The 16,756-nt window shown below is 59.9% G+C and overlaps 1 protein-coding gene across 1 annotated transcript in view; it reads right to left on the bottom strand.

Annotated features, from left to right (window-relative positions):
* LOC118695922 (Fc receptor-like protein 2) overlaps positions 1 to 16,756 on the bottom strand; it is a 77,868-nt gene that overhangs the window by 11,778 nt on the left and 49,334 nt on the right. Inside the window, 1 exon segment of the mRNA XM_054517597.1 lies at positions 9,952 to 9,961. Coding sequence (XP_054373572.1) covers positions 9,952 to 9,961 — 10 coding nt within the window.

The following is a 16,756-nucleotide window of genomic DNA, read 5'->3' as shown; positions in this document are numbered from 1 at the left end:
CCTGTGGGGTGAGTGCCCTGGGCATGGGCCTGACACCCCAGGGATGGGGAGGGGAGGGGGCACAGGGGGGCTGCGGGGTCCCCTGATGTCCCAAATGCCAGCAGGGTATGAAGGCAGTGTGACCAGAGCTGTGGGGTAGCTTTGGGGACAGAAACAGGAGACAGGAATGTGGGGACAGGGACAGGGGGATGAAGATGCGGGGACAAGGATGTGGCAGAAGGAACCTTGGGGCATGGGCAGCTGTGGGGACAGGGACACAGGGCTGCAGGGACAGGGACAAGGGGACAAGCACCATGTGTTTGGGCCATGGGGACAGGTGCCACTGGAATGGGACCATGGGCACAGGGCCGTGGGGATGTGTCTGTGGGGCTGGCAGGGGTGACCTGTGCTAGCACAGGGTCCCCATGCCTGAGCAAGGCTTGGCTGCTGTGTCCCTGTCCTCAAGACCTCTGTGCCACACCAGTGCCCCCACTGAGACTTTTTGGGAACAGCCCCTAAACCCCATGCCCTCGTGCTGCTGTCCCCATGGTGCCACCCACACCCGGCCCTGTCCCTTCTCCCTTCCAGCCCAGACCCTCGGCCTCGCTGGTGAGTCCTCGGGGGATGCCATGGCCCCACCCTGCTGTCCCCAGCCCCGCACTGGCCCTGGCAGGCTGGTGTTCCCTGTCACCCACAGGTGCCCAGACCACCCAGCTCCTGGTGGAGCCCCCCTGGAGGCCGGCGGTGCTGTGGGACTGGGTGACCCTGACCTGCCAGGGCTTGGGGACCACCGGTGCCACCACCTGGTACAAGGACAGGCAGCACTGGGGACAGGAGCAATGCAAGAACTTCAGTGTCACTGAGAGTTGGCACCTATGAGTGTGGCAGACCTGGCACCGGGCTCAGTCCCCCCGTAACAGTATTAAATGGTGAGGGGGGTTTGGGTGTCCCCAGCCTGGCACCTGCAGGGACCTCGAGGGCTCTGGGTGGGCTCCGCTCCATGGGTCACCTCCTGTGTGACCTGAGCCTGTGCCCTGCTCTGGGGACATCCCAGAGCATCCCAGAGTGGGGAAAACCATGTGGGAAATGAGGACCCCTGGTGTGCTGGGTGTCACCGAATGGGGAGTCCTGGTGCCATCGGGTGTGACAGGACCCCTCTGTCCCCTGGACTGGCTGGTGCTGCAGGTGCCAGTGTGGGCCCTGCTGGAGGGGGACACGGTGACACTGCACTGCCGGGGCTCTGGAACAGCACGGTCACCTTGGTGTCCTTCTACCACGATGGGAGGAAACTGGAGGGGCTCCATGATAGGACCGAGTTGTCCCTGTCCCCTCTGCAGCTGCACCACAGTGGCCTCTACCACTGCACGGGCTGGGTGATGTCACTGTGGAGCATGTCGAACAGGGTGACAGTGACAGTGCACAGTGAGTGCAAGGATGGGGACAGGGAAGCCCGACATCCTTTGAGGGTTTCCCCAGCACTGCCTGAATCCTTCATCCCTCCCTTTACTCCTCTCTGGGTCACCCCAAATTTCCCAAGCCCCTCTTAGTTTCCCCCATGACTGCCCAGTTCCCCCTGCAGATCCCTCATCCCTCTCTTTGTCCTCCCCAGCCCTCCCTGGATTCCCCACCCCTTCCAAGGTCCCTGCTCCACCCTCTGGTCTCTGTGCCTTCCCTGGGTCCTCCCGCCCATCTCTGAACCCCAAATCATTCCCTGAGGCTCATCAGTCTCTCGTCTGGTTCCCCATCCCTGCCTGTGTCTCTCCCTTTCCACGGGGTCTCGCCATTGTCCCCAGGTCCCAACGTCCCTCCCAGGGTCCCCTTCTGGTCACCGGGATCCTCTTTGCTCCCCTCCAATCCCCTTCTTTCCCCTCCTGTGTCCCCCACCTCCCCTGGGTCCCCAATCCCTCCTGTGTCCCCCCCATAGTGGTTCTGCTCTCGCGGTGTCCCTCTCAGCAGAGCCCGCGGGGGACAAGTGGCACTTGGGGACAGCCTGGTGCTGAGTTGTGCAGCAGAAGGTCCCCTGTCCTTCTCCTGGCACCGGGAGGGCTCGGGGGCACCAATGGGCACCGGCCCCTGTCTGGAGCTGAGCCAGGCTGGGGACAATGACAGCGGCCAGTACCGGTGCCGGGTCAGCAATGGGGACAGCGTGGCCGAGAGTGACCCCATGAATGTCACCGTCCTGGGTGAGCGGGACCCTCGGGCTGGGGGTGACCCCCCCATGGCACCCCCATCCTACCTTTCTTTGTGCCAGCCCTGTCTCTGTCCCCACAGTGCCTGTGGCCAATGCCACCATCACCCCCAGTCCCCTGTCATACCAGGTGCATGCAGGTGACCCCGTGACCCTGCGCTGCTCTGTGCAAGTGGGCTCAGCCCCTGTCACCTTCACCTGGCTGCACAATGGGCAGGAGGTGGTCCGGGGTCCCCTCCTGGAGCTTGGAGTCATCGATATGGGACATTCGGGCACCTACCAGTGCGTGGCCACCAACCAGCTGGGACAGGATGGGCACCGCGTGTTCCGGGCACTCAGTCCAGAGCTGGCCCTGAAGGTGACACCTGGCTCACCCTGGGTCACAGGTGGGGTCACATAGGGTCACCGGGGTGTTCATGACCCCCTGGGTTCAGGGTGACCCCAATGTGTCCCCTCTGTCCCCAGCAGTGGCTGTGAATGTCGGCAGGACCCTCCTGTTCCTGCTCCTGCTCCTGGCTGTCATCGGGGGCTGTCACTGGTGGCACCACCGGGGTGGGTGACAATGGGGGGGATGGGGGTCCTGGAGTGAGGGGAAGCCCCGAAAGTTGAGGCAGACATTGGCAGCACCCAGGGCCCCTGTGCTGGGGGACACTGAGCCCACAGTGACCTCAGCTGGGGGTCCTGAGTGATTTGGGGGCAATTTGGAGGGTCTTGCTTGGGCTCCAGGGCCTTCCCTGGGTGGGCTTTGAGGAACATTGGTGTGGCACAGGGAGCTCGTGGAGCATTTGTGGAGGTCCTGGAGGGATGTGCAGGGATGTTGGGGGATCTTTCTGGGGTCGTATGCGAGTTTGGGGGTGCCCATCCCTTCCAGGCTTTGGGTTCTGGGGGCTCAGAGGGTTGGAGGACTGGAGGCACTGCAGTGATGCAGAAGTTCCGGGGGGTTCATTGGTGCTCAGAGTCTCCGGGGGGAGTCAGGGATCCATCGGGAATTGGGGCTGCAGTGGGGATTTGGGGGTCCCGTGGGTGGTTGGAGCTGCAAGGTCCCAGGAAAGTTCAGGGCTCCCGGTGTCCCCACCCCATCCCGGTCACCCCCTCCTCTTTTGCTTGCAGCTGCCAGGAAGCTCCAGGACAGGTGAGTGGGGGGCTCAGGCTGGGACTCCCCTTTCCCCCTCCCCAGACACCATCCAGACCCCCCCTTATCCCCACAGGACGCCCCCGTGGAGGAGGGGGCTGTGCTCAACACCCACATCAGGGGCACCGAGTGCGCAGAGGGTGAGTACAGGGGGGAACAGGGACACATCACCCACAGGTGTCACCCCCCCAGCCAGATCTCCACAACCGGTGTCTCTCTCAAGGCCCCCACGGGCGTCCCCCAGCCCTGCCCCACCTCAGGATCCACAAGTGACCAACACGGAGCTGTCGGGACCCCACGAGGGACAGTGGGACCCCTGTGACTACGATGATGTGCTGTGACACTGGGGGCACTGGGGGCATCGATTCCCCTCAGGGGTCTCTTCTTCCTCTTCACAGCACCCACAGGGCTCCTCATTCCCCCTCCCAGAGCCAGGGGGGCACACAATGTTTTTCCCTCTTACTGTACACAAAATGACACGTTTGATTAAACTGTGTGAGAAACAAGGCTCACTCTTTAAAATTTGTAAATGTTTAATAAGGGATAAAAGGGACAGTAAACAGTGGGCTGGGTGCTTGGCAACTGCCAGAGGCCTACAGTTAACTACAACAATGCTCCTTACATACCTTTTCATTGTATTGGATAACTACATACTCAGGAGGGTTATACATATTCAAACACTCTTTCCAGTTTACATGTTCCGGGAATTCTTTTGCTTAGTTTGACCCTTGATTCATTTTCATAAAGTACACACCATACTGTAGATTAAATTTAAATATTTTATATTCTCACTAGTCCCCCCTGTTCTGTGGTTTGACAGTTCTTGATAACTGAAGGGTGAGTGGTAAATTCCTCTTTGCATTCTCTTTTTTGATGTTTATTTACTCACTACTTTTCAATGTGTTCTTCTCATACAGATAAGATAATCCACTAGTACATTAAATTAACATTAGCTATTTCACAAAATTATCTGACTTATTCTCACCATTGTCAGTTACACAAAGAAAGTTATGAGCTACTTCTGCAACAGTTAATGTTGTAATACACAGCACATTGTCTTTACCTTTGTGAGTGCCTAAACTAGAATATATTTATTACACTATAAATATATATTTTACACAGGGATTAGGGTAAAAGGCTGACAAAAATTGTAGTGTATCAAAAGCAGTTAAAAAGTGATTACAAACTGTATTATACCAAAATAATTTGGAAAAACCAATATAATAGAGAAAGTAAAGACTACATAGTTATTCATAACAAGGAGAAGGTGTATGGAAGGGTTTATTTGATTTCTCCTTACCCTGTTCTGATTTTGTCAGCAATAAATTCAATTCATATCTCTAATTCCGAGGCAGTTTTGCCCGTGACAGGATTTGATGAGTGATCTCTCCTGGTCCTTGTCTCAACCCAGGAACCTTTCATTCAATTTTCTCTCCCCATCCAGGTGTGGAGGGCAGTGAGAGAGCGGCTGTGGTGGGCACGGGGCATCCGGGCACTGTCCATCCACGGCAAGGCAGGGAGGAGGAGGAGGGTCCAGGTCAGGTTGTTGAGCAGCTTGGTGTGGGATTGGCGGTAGTGCAGGGGCTCTCTCAGTCCCTTGGGGACAGGGACAAAATGATCCAGACTGGTTCCCCCAAAGCTGTGCCTGCAGGGGCGGTTTCCAGCCAGCCCTGCTCTGAAAACCATCCAAGGCCCTCACAGAGCCACTGCTTGGGCTCCCTTTGGGGTTTTGTGCTTCTTGCAGGGCTGAGCAAACCACAGGCAGGGCCTTTTTCCACCCACAGAATTCTCACCTCTGCAGCAGCTCTAAAGCTGCCAGAATCAAAGCCAAGGGGGCAGGGGGGACCCTCAGGGCCTGGCTGCCACCTGGGGCTGGGCAGAGCAGGGCTGGGCAATGGCCATCCCTGTGCAGTGGGGCTGGGCCATGGCTGGGCCCCACCCTTGCATTGACAGGGGTCCCCAGGATGTGCCACCCCTGGGACAGGCACCCGGCCAGGAATGTGCAGGGACATTTCTAGAACTGCCACACCTGGGACAGGACCCCCCATGCCAGGATGTGTCACCCCCTGGGACAGGATCCCCCCAGGACAGGAGCCTCTGGATGTGCCCCCCCAGGACAGAACCCCCCCTTTCCCATCTGACTCTCAGCACAAACGGCCTCTTCCTTCTTGTCCAGGAAAAAGAAAGTGAAAGTGTTGAGGGGGCACAGCCCAACACCGCCATCCCCCACAGCCTCCCCACCCTTCCCTGCACCCCCTGCTCCCCATTTTCCTCCTCCCCTGGCTCCCCCCAACCCGTTCCCTGCTCAGGTGCTCCCCAGGATTGTTGAGCTAGGAACAGAGGGCAGGGGGGACCTGGCAGAAAAGTGAGGAAAATAAGGAAAAAAGAGAAATAAAGAGAGGAAAAAGTCAAGGGCAGGGGAGGGCACAGAGGCAGAGCTACCCAGGACCCCCATGTGATGTCTGCACAGGAAATGAGCACCCCAGGGGTGATTTTGCAGGGCCCTGGGTCACACCAATATCTGAGGCACCCAGGGAAGGAGCTGTGACCCCCAGGCCCCCCCAGCCACCGCCCATCCCGGGCACCCCCATTTCCCTGGGACCCCAACCTTGGGACCCAATTTGCTTCCTTCCTCTCCTTCCCTGACACCCCCATCCCTGGACTGCAATTCTCCAGGATCTCCAACCCCAAGGAACCCCATCCCAGTAATTCCAGTCCCTGGGACACCCCTTCCCTTGGGGACCTTGATTTTCCCAGGGCTCCCATTCTCACAGGGACCCCCTTTCCCCTGGCACCCCCATGCCATGGCCCCCATCCCATGATTACAAATCCCAGGAGGCCACGTTGTTCTGGGACCCTCATTCCCAAGTGTGAGTCCACCCAACCCTTGGGACCCCCATTTCCCTGGGACCCCATCCCTGGGCACCCCATTCCCCTGGACACCCATCCCTGGCTCCCTACACAGCCTTAGACTGAGATTCTGGCAACACCATGTCCCCACCATGTCCCAGCATCCCCCCCATGTCCCACAGCGTCCCCACCCTGCCCCCACCAAGGGCCACCTACACATGGGGATGGACGTGACCTCGCTTCCTTCCCCTTCATCCAAAGAGCCGCCAGCCAGGGGAGCGGTGGCCACAGCAGCGAGTGACAGCCAGTGCACATGGCTGGGGACACCGGGATGGCCGGGAAGGTGGCGCTGCTCCTGTGGGGTGAGTGCCCTGGGCATGGGCCTGACACCCCGGGGATGGGGAGGGGAGGGGGCACAGGGGGGCTGTGGGGTCCCCTGAGGTCCCCAAGGCCAGCAGAGCCAGAGCAGGGCATGGAGCCCAGTGTGACCAGAGTTGGGGAGTGGCTTTGGGGACAGGAACAGGGGAACTGGGATGTGGGGACAGGAACAGGGGGATAGAGATGTGGGAACAAGGATGTGGCAGAAGGAGCCTTGGGGCTTGGGTAGCTGTGGGGACAGGGAAAGGGGAACAGGGATGCAGGGACAGGGACAAGGGCCACGTTGCATGGGGATGGACTGGGAGAACAGGTGCCATTGGAATGGGATGATGGGCAGAGGGCCATGGATTTATGGCTGTGGGGACAGGTGCTGTAGGGCTGGTGGAGCTGATGTTTGCAAACATGGGGTGTCCACAGTGTCCACATGACCCCCACCCAGCCCTGTCCCTTCTCCCTTCCAGCCCAGACCCTCGGCCTCGCTGGTGAGTCCTCAGGGGATGCCATGGCCCCACCCCGCTGTCCCCAGCCCCACACTGGCCCTGGCAGGCTGGTGTCCCCTGTCACCCACAGGTGCCCAGACCACCCAGCTCCTGGTGGAGCCCCCTGGAGGCCGGCGGTGCTGTGGGACCGGGTGACACTGACCTGCCAGGGCTCGGGGACCCCCGGTGCCACCACCTGGTACAAGGACGGGCAGCGCTGGGGGCAGGAGGGACCTGAACACCTCATTGTCACCGAGAGTGGCACCAGCACGTGTGACAGACCTGGCATCAGTCTTGGTCCCCCTGTGAGTGTCTCAGACAGGGAGGGGGGTTTGGGTGTCCCCAGCCTGGCACCCAGGGGACCCCGAGGGCTCTCAGTGGGCTCCACTCCATGGTTCACCTCCTGGTGTAACCAGAGCCTGTGCCCTGCTATGGGGACATCCCAGAGTATCCTAGTGTTGGGGAAACCATGTGGGAATTGGGGACCCCTGGTGCACTGGGTGCAACCCAGATGGGGTCCCGGTGCCATCGGGTGTAACAGGACCCCTCTGTCCCCCAGGCCCGCTGGTGCTGCAGGTGCTGGCACAGGCGCTGCTGGAGGGGACATGGTGACACTGCTCTGCTGGGGCTGGTGGAACTGCACGGTCACCTCGGTGTCCTTCTACCGTGAGGAGAAGGGTCCGGGGGGGCTCCATGATGGCACCGAGCTGTCCCTGTCCCCTCTGCAGCTGAACCACAGCGGTCACTACAGCTGCAGGGTCTGGTGAAATCCTGGTGGTCAGGGAGGTCATGAAATTCAGCACAAGTGACAGTGACAGGGCACGGTGAGCACCCCACAGCTGCCACCCTGACACCCCCACAGCCCTCCCCAGGGACTCGGGCTCACAAATCCCCCTCCCCTCTCCTTCCCAGAGCCTGGGCGGGCTCCGTGATGGCACGGGGAAGGGCATGGGGAGCCCCCACAGCCTCCTCAGCTCTCCCGGGCCTTCAGGGGATGCCCAGTCCTTCCAGACACCTGCCCTGTGGCCCCAACCTTTCCCGGATCCTACCCTTGCTCCCCTGCTCTCTTCTCATGTCCCTCTCAGGGTCCCCCACCCCTAGAGGGCTACCCCATCCTACCCCTATACATTTTCCCTGTCCTGCCATCCCTGCCCCGGGTCCCTCCCCAGGTCCCCCCATTCCTGGCTTGCGTCTCCCCATCCCTCTCTGAGTCCCCTCACCCCTCCCAGCATCCCTCCCACCCCTCTCTGAGGTCCCCACACATTCCCCTGGTCCCCACACATTCCCCCCCATCCCTCTCTGAGGTCACATCATCCCTTCCCTCAGTCCTCATACCCACCCTGGTGTCATCGCCCCCACCTCTCCAGCTGTCCCTTGTGGTTCCTTTCCAAGCCCCACCAATCTCTTTGCCCCCTTCCCCTTCACTGGGGTCTCCCTGCCCCTCCCCTACCACCCCCCCGGGTCCCTCTCTGTCCCTTGCTGTCCTCCCCTCCCGCAGGGGTCCTGCCCTCCGGGGTGTCCCTGTCAGTGCAGCCCCCAGGGACAGGTGGCACTCAGGGACAGCCTGGTGCTGAGCTGCACGGTGGCTGCGGGGACAGGTGCCCTGTCATTCCCCTGGCACCGGGAGTGCTCGGGGGCACCACTGGGCACCGGCCCCCGCCTGGAGCTGTGCCACGTTGGGGACAGTGACAGCGGCCAGTACCGGTGCCGGGCCAGCGACGGGGACAGCGTGGCCAAGAGTGACCCCATGAATGTCACCGTCCTGGGTGTCATTGTGACCTGGCGCCGGTGGCACCATGTGGGTGGGTGACAATGGGGGCACAGGCGTCCAAGGGAGCTGTAGAGGCCCCCAGTGTTGGACAATGATTGGGCAGCACCCACAGCCCCAAAATTGGGGCATTGTCTGGGGGTCCTTTAGGGTTTGGGGAGGTGCTGGAGGGTCCTGCAGGGATGCTGGGGGTTCTCTCAGAGGCCCTTGGGGCAGTTAGGAGGTCTCTGTCCCTGCTGGGCTTTGGGTTTCTGAGGCTGAGTTGGCTGGGGACACTGGGGAGGTTCCTGAATTCTGGGAGGCTTCAGGGATGCTTGAGGGTTCTGTTGTAATATGAGGGTCCCGTGGGGGGTCAGGAATCCTGGGAGGGTTCAGGGCCCTGCGATCCCACAGTCACATCTCCCCTCTTTCCTCTGCAGCTGCCAGGAAGCACCAGGAAAGGTTGGTGAAGGGCTCCCAACATGAGTCCCCTTTAACCCCTACCCCACAGCTCTCCATTCTCTCCCCCACATCCCCTTTATTCCCTCAGGGCCCCCCCGGATCCCCCGGCCCCCCCAGAGGAGGGGGAGGTGCTGTACACCCACGTCGGGGTCACCAAGAGGGCAGGGGGTGAGTACGGGGGGGACACACGCAGAGGGACACGTCACCCACCAGTGTCACCCCACCCAGATCCCACAGCCCGTGTCTCTCGCAGCGCCCTCCCGTGCCACCACCCTCCAGGATCCCCAGGTGACCTACGCGGAGCTGCGGGGACCCCACGGGCAACCGCGGGAACCCGGTGACATCGACGGGAATGTGCTGTGACACTGGGGGGAACTGGGGGCACTGGGGGTCCCCACCCATGGGCACCCACTCGTGTCTGTGCTGCCACTAAAAACTGCCCCCATCCCTCCCTGCAGGGGCACAAAGATCCCAAAAGAGCTAAAAGATGAACAATTTCCGAAACAGCAATGAGAGAGAATAAAACCAACAGCCACAGCAACAAGGTTCAGAGTCCAAAGGATCACAGAAGGAACAATTTCCAGGGAAAGCCCCCAATAAGGAACAGACCCAAGACATTTCCCCCAGCAGGTTTCCTTCACCAGAGGAATCTTGCAGGGGCCTGGACCTTCCTTGATCTGATGGCCAAAGTGGCCTTCAGGAGGCTCTGGATTCTCTTGTTCCCTGTCCCAAACACCTCCTCTGCCCTGTTCCCCAAACGAGGATGTCAGAAAGGCCCTGTGGGGGTACTGGAGCCTTCCCCTTTTCCAGGGCAGTTGGGGTCAGGCCATGGCACAGGGTGGGGTGTCAGAGACAGGAAAAGTTTGATGTCTGGAGATATTTTGGAACACCTGTGTGTGGCAGGGGTGGGTCAGGCCTTGCTTTTTGTGAAACAGGGCCCCGTCTGTCAATCAGTCTGTCAGCCATGGCACACTGGGGACAGTGTGATGCTTTGCCAAATCCAACTCTTGAGTGGCCGGGTGACCAGAAGTGCCAGCTGGGGAGATGGCCCTTGTTTGCCCAACTGGCTTTTAAAAGGCAGAGCATGAGGTGGCCAAGTTCCTGACCGTGTCTCCTCTTGGCTTGTCTTTCCCATCCAGGCTGGAACCCAGGAGTTGGCAACTTGTTTAAATGAGAAATATCCACCAAGGTAAATGGGAGCGTTCCTGGAATTGAAAGACACATGTCTAAAACTTTTTTTGATTTCAAAAATAATGGGGCTTCAAGGCAAAAGTGTAGGAAAAGGAATAACAGGTGTTTCCTAGGAAATTTATAAACCAGAACAGAACCAACAACACAAACGCAGAACTTTCCCTCCCGCTCAGCGCTGTTGGTTTTTGTGGCAGTTATAACCGCGGCCAGCAGGGGGCGCTGCAGGGAGCACTCCCGGCCAGCAGGGGGCGCCCCGCTCCAGCTCCATCCCCTCAGGGGCCATGGCGGCCTCGGCCGGGAGGGAGGAGGGCAAATCGCTCCTTTTGCAAACTCACGGCCACCAATCGGTCCCGGCACCACCAGCGGCAGCGGGCAGAAGCCGCCAAGGCAGCAGGTTGGATCCCAGTGCCCACTGGCAGCGTAGCAGTGTCCCGGGGCCAGGCACACGCCCTGCACAACACCCACATCCGCTCTGCATGATCCCGAATGGAAGGAAGGCAGCGCCTGACCCCAGGCAGGTCTCGGGTCCACAACAGCACCTCTGGTGGCTTTACACCACAATTCCTGCAAACCCTCAGCCTTTCACTCAGGTGAGGAGGGCAGGGATGGAGCAGCTTTGGGGCCACCTGGAATCCAGACAGGGTCACTCCCCACTGCCCCACCAGGGCCGCGGGCAGAGCCCCTGCTCAGTATTTCCACACTTTTCCCTTTTATTTGGTGGCCACAGCCTGAACCCAAACATTCGTTCCATAAGGGTCTAGAAGGCCGCAGTTTTTGTTCAAGAAGGAGCGTCCCAGGCAGGTTGTTGAGCAGGGCATTGTGGGATTTGCAGTAGTTCCGGTGCTCTCTCATTCCCTTACCAAGAGGAACAAATGATAAACTGCTGCATTTCTGGACTGGTTCCCCCACAGCTGCCCCTGCAGGGGTGGTTTCCAGCCAGCCCTGCCCTGAAATACATCAAAGGCTCTTACAGAGCCACTGCTTGGGCTCATTTTGGGTTTGTGCTTCTTGCAGAGCTGAGCAAACCACCAAAAGCCAGGCTGCTTTCCCCCACAGAATTCTCACCTTTGCAGCAGCTCTAAAGCTGCCAAAATCAAAGCCAAGGGGTCGGGGTGGGGGGGGAGCCGTCAGGTCCTGGCTGCCACCTGGGGCTGGCCAGTGTCATGGTTTGACGCTGGCACAATGCCAGTGCCCCCATGAAAATACATTCTCCCTGGTGTCTGCTGTGAGATGTGACTAGGAATAGAGCAAAGCAGGCTCCAACTTAGGAATAAAGAAGAGAAAACTTTATTAACCTAAAATTATTTGCAAAAAGAAACACACAGAAAGAATGAAAACCTTCCAAAAACATTCCTCCTCCCCCCACCAAATTTCCAATACATCCATCCCTCAGATCACCAACTCTCAGTCCATCACCGCCCTTTAAATAATCAATTCTCAGTTCATCAAGGAGTGAGGAGTCCCTCTTGTGCCATAGGCTTCCCCTGGAAACACAGTGGAGACCTCTTGTGTTTCCGTGTCACACGTGGCACTGCCCATAGGTCATTTGCCATCGTGACATCTTCCTTCCAAGCCCTCCCCACTGCGCATGGACCAGAGCTGCTTCTAGGGTTTTCCTTTTAAGGGTGCTTTGTCCCGTTCCAAGAAGAGCACAGTCTCTCACTTTTGGAGCACCTGTCCCCCCCAAATTTCACCCCCTGGGGCCGAGGGGTCTCAAGAACAGAGATCTTCTCCTCCACTGAAGATCGAGGGCACCAACCACCCTCCTCACCCATCGTCTCTGTTCACGCACTCCTTCACATAACATCACTGCACTCCCTTGGCTCTGAGCCATTGCCTCTCCCTAAATACTGTCTCTGTGTCACAGGAAAAACGGTTCTGTCCATGGCTATACAAGAAAAGTCCAGCCAAAGGCCACTCCATCACCTCCTCCCTCCTAAGATTCTTCTCCGCTTCTCTTGTGGCCCATTTCCTCTTATCTCATCTCTATCGCTCTTCTCATTCACTTCCAGGAGGATCAGCATTTGTAAGGTTTCCATCATCCAAGAAAAGGGTTAAAAATCTCAGGCTCTGCCTGTCCAGAACTCCCAGGGCTGCCTTGCCGGGCACCTTCTCTCCCCATGCCCCCCTTCTCCTTCCCAGCCGGCCGCTATCAAATTTCAAGGTGGCACAGGCACAGACACCGGCTCCCTCTCTCTCTCTCCTGGTGGGGGGTGGCTGCCCGATGCCTCTCCAATGTTCCTCCACCCTTCCATCCTGCAAGGGCCTCTTCACCTCCCCTCTCTGTCCAAGGCCCCGGCCTACCTCACCCGGCCGCATGGCTTCCCCTCCCGCACCCAGCCCGCAGCCGGGCAGGGGAGCTCTGAACCTTTCACTGACCGGAACCAAGAGAAAGTTTACCTGGGCGTTCTCTGCTTTTAACCCCCTGTGTTCTCAGAGGCATATCCATGTCCTCAGTGGCCACACCAGGTGCCAATATTCAAATCTGAGCACCTATTGGTCTGACCACAGCATCCCAAAAATTCACTTCCTCTCAAACCACGACACCAGAGCAGGGCTGGCCAATGGCCACCCCTGTGCAGTGGGGCTGGGCCATGGCTGGTCACAACCTTGGATGGCCACTGGCTTCAAGGAGCAGGAGTCTGGGAGCTCCTTCCTGCCTGGGGCTCCACTCCCAGCTGCTCTTGCTGGCTCAGATCCTGCAGGGGACGAGCAAGAATGGAAAAGTCTGGACCCCTCTGGAGCTGCCATGCTCCAGGACAGGTGCCCCTTGTCCAGCATGTGTCCCCCCTGGGACAGGATCCCCCCAGGACAGGAGCCCCCTGGATGGGTCCCCCCAGGACAGAACCTGCCCCTCTTCCCCCCCCTCTCCCCTGTGACAAACGTGTCAAACGGCCTCTTCCTTCTTCTGCAGGAGGGAGAAACTGAAAATGTTGGGGGGTAAAAGCTGGACACCCCCATCCCCCACAGCCTCCCCAGCCCTCCCTGCAGACCCCTCACCCCTGCTTCCCCCACCCTGGGCTTCCCCCTGCCCATTCCCTGCTCAGGGCCTCCACAGGATCATCAAGGCACAAAATTGAGGGTTGTGAAATTGAGGGGGAAAATTATGGAAATGGAAATAAAGAGGGGAAGACTCCCTGAGGTCTATGGGGACACAGACCCAGACCTTCTTGGAATCTACCTGGGGTGATGCTCCCAAACCACAAGCACCTTGAGGGGACTTGGGTGGAGCCAGCCAGGGAAGGAATTTTGACCCAGAGGCTCACAAGGCCACTGCCCATCCCTGGCACCCTCATTCCCCTTGAAATCAAATCATGGGAGCACCATTGCTTATGTCCCACCTTGCCTGGGACCCCCATCCCAGTAATGCCATTCCCCAGGATCTCCATGGCCCAGGAACCCATTCCCAAGGAACCCTCTCCTGTTCATTCCTTCCCCTGAAACCCTCCTTCCCCCAGGACCTTGATTCTCCCAGGAGCCCCATTCCCACAGGGACCCCCATTCCCCCAGCATCCCCATCCCATGACCCCAAATCCCTGGAGCCCACGTTCCCCTGGGACTCCCATCCCTGATTCCCCCCCCCATCCCTGGGACCCTCCCATTCCCTTGGACACCCATACCTGGGTCCCCAAACCCACCAAATCCCCCACTCGTGGGAATTCCATGTCCCATCATGTCCACCCAGCCTTGTCCCCATCCTGTTCCCAACCTGCCCACAGCCTGTCCCCACAGCCACATCCCCATGATCCTGTGCTTGTGGCCACCCTGCCCCCACCAGGGGCCACCAACACGTGAGGACAAGACCTGACCTCGCTTCCTTCCCCTTCATCCAAAGAGACACCACCCAGGGGACAGCCACCCCTGGCAGCGAGTGACAGCCAGTGCACATGGCTGGGGACACCGGGATGGCCGGGAAGGTGGCGCTGCTCCTGTGGGGTGAGTGCCCCGGGCATGTGCTTGACACCCCAGGGATAGGGAGGGGAGGGGGCACAGGGGGGCTGTGGGGTCCCCTGAGGTCCCCAAGGCCATCAGAACCAGTGCATGAGGTGACTGGGGTCAGGGGGTGGCTTTGGGGACAGGGGAAGGGGGACAGGAATGTGAGGACAATAACAGGGCATCAGGGATTTGGGGAGGCAACATGGGGCAGGTGGGGGTGACCTGTGCCAGCACGGGGTGGCTGTGAAATCCCCAGTTCAGGGGTGTCCACAGGGTCCCCATGTCCTGCCTGAGCAAGGGGTGGCCGCAGTGTCCCTGTCCCCAAGGGGTCCATGTCACACAAGGACATTTTGGGCACATCCCCCACACTCCATGCCCCTGTGCCTCTGTCCCCACGGTTCCACCCCCACCCAGCCCTGTCCCTCTCCCTTCCAGCCCAGACCCTCGGCCTCGCTGGTGAGTCCTCGGGGGATGCCATGGCCCCACCCCGCTGTCCCCAGCCCCACACTGTCCCTGGCAGGCTGGTGTCCCCTGTCACCCACAGGTGCCCAGACCACCCAGCTCCTGGTCGTGCTCCCCTGGAGGCCGGCGGTGCTGTGGGACCGGGTGACACTGACCTGCCAGGGCTCGGGGACCGCTGGTGCCACCACCTGGTACAAGGACGGGCAGCACTGGGGGCAGCAGGGACGTGACCACCTCATTGTCACCAAAGGTGGCACCTACAGGTTTGACAGACCTGGCACCGGGCACAGCCCTACGGTGCCAGTCTTACATGGTGAGGGAGGTTTGGATGTCCCCAGCCTGGCTCCTATGGGGACCCCAAGGGCTCTGGGTGGGCTCCGCTCCATGGGTCACCTCCTGTGTGACCAGAGCCCATCCCCTCCTCTGGGGACATCCCAGAGCATCCCTGTGCAAGGAGACTTCTCTCTCACAATGGGCGGCTCCTGGTGCCTTCTGGTGCCATCATGACCCTCCTGATGGCCCTGGTGTGACAAGACCCCTCTGTCCCCCAGACTGGCTGGTGCTGCAGGTGCCAGCACGGGCGCTGCTGGAGGGGGACACGGTGACACTGCGCTGCCGGAGCTGGCAGAACAAACCACTCACGGATGTGTACTTCTACCACGATGGGAAGAAACTGCAGGGGCTCCATGATGGGACTGAGCTCTCCCTGTCCCCCCTGCGGCTGCACCACAGCGGCCGCTACCTCTGCACGGGCCGGGTGGTGTCACAGTGGAGAGAGTCAGAGCAGGTGACAGTGACAGTGCACAGTGAGTGCAGGGATGGGGACAGGGAAGCCCGACATCCTCTGAGGGTTTCCCCAGCACTGCCTGAATCCTTCATCCCTCCCTTTACTCCTCTCTGGGTCACCCCAAATTCCCAAGTCCCTCTTGGTTTCTCCCATGACTGCCCAGTTCCCCCTGCACATCCCTCATTCCTCTCTTTGTTCTCCCCAGCCCTCCCTGGATTCCCCACCCCTTCCAAGGGCCCTGCTCCACCCTCTGGTCTCTGGGTCCTTCCCTGGGTCCTCCCGCCCATCTCTAAACCCCAAATCATTCCCTGAGGCTCCTCAATCTCTCGTCTGGTTCCCCATCCCTGCTGGGGTCTCTCCACCTTTCCACGGGGTCTCGCCATTGTCCCCAGGTCCCAACGTGCCTCCCAGGGTCCCCTTCTGCTCACTGGGATCCTCTCTGCTCCCCTCCAATCCCCTTCTTTCCCCTCCCGTGTTCCCCACCCACCCTGGGTCCCCAATCCCTCCCGTGTCCCCCCACAGGGGTCCCGCTCTTGTAGGTTTCCCTGTCAGCACAGCCCCCCGGGGGACAGGTGACACTTGGGGATAGCCTGGTGCTGAGCTGCGCGGTGGCTGTGGGGACAGGTCCCATGTCCTTCTCCTGGCACGAGCAGGACTCATGGGCACCTCTGGGCTCCTGCCCCCTGCCTGGAGCTGCACCATGTTGGGGACAATGACAGCGGCCAGTACCGGTGCCGGGTCAGTGATGGGGACAGAGAGGCCGAGAGTGACCCCATGAATGTCACTGTCCTGGGTGAGCAGGACCCTTGGGCTGGAGGTGACCCCACCCACGGCACCCCCATCCCACCTTTCTTTGTGCCAGCCCTGTCTCTGTCCCCACAGTGCCCGTGGCCAATGCCACCATCACCCCTGGTCCCCTGTCACACCAGGTGCATGCAGGTGACCCCGTGACCCTGCGCTGTTCAGTGCAGGTGGGCTCAGCCCCTGTCACCTTCACCTGGCTGCACAACGGGCAGGAGGTGGCTGGGGCCCCTTCCTGGAGATCGGGGATGTCAATGTGGGACATTCGGGCACCTACCAGTGCGTGGCCACCAACCAGCTGGGACAGGACGGGCACCGCATGTTCCGTGCACTCAGCCCAGAGCTGGACCTGGAGGTGACACCC

This window comes from Molothrus ater, chromosome 29 (assembly GCF_012460135.2).
Source record: "Molothrus ater isolate BHLD 08-10-18 breed brown headed cowbird chromosome 29, BPBGC_Mater_1.1, whole genome shotgun sequence".
Classification (NCBI taxonomy): domain Eukaryota; kingdom Metazoa; phylum Chordata; class Aves; order Passeriformes; family Icteridae; genus Molothrus; species Molothrus ater.
The sequence above is the reverse complement of the archived record's forward strand: the minus strand, read 5'-3'. Positions and strand labels throughout refer to the sequence as shown.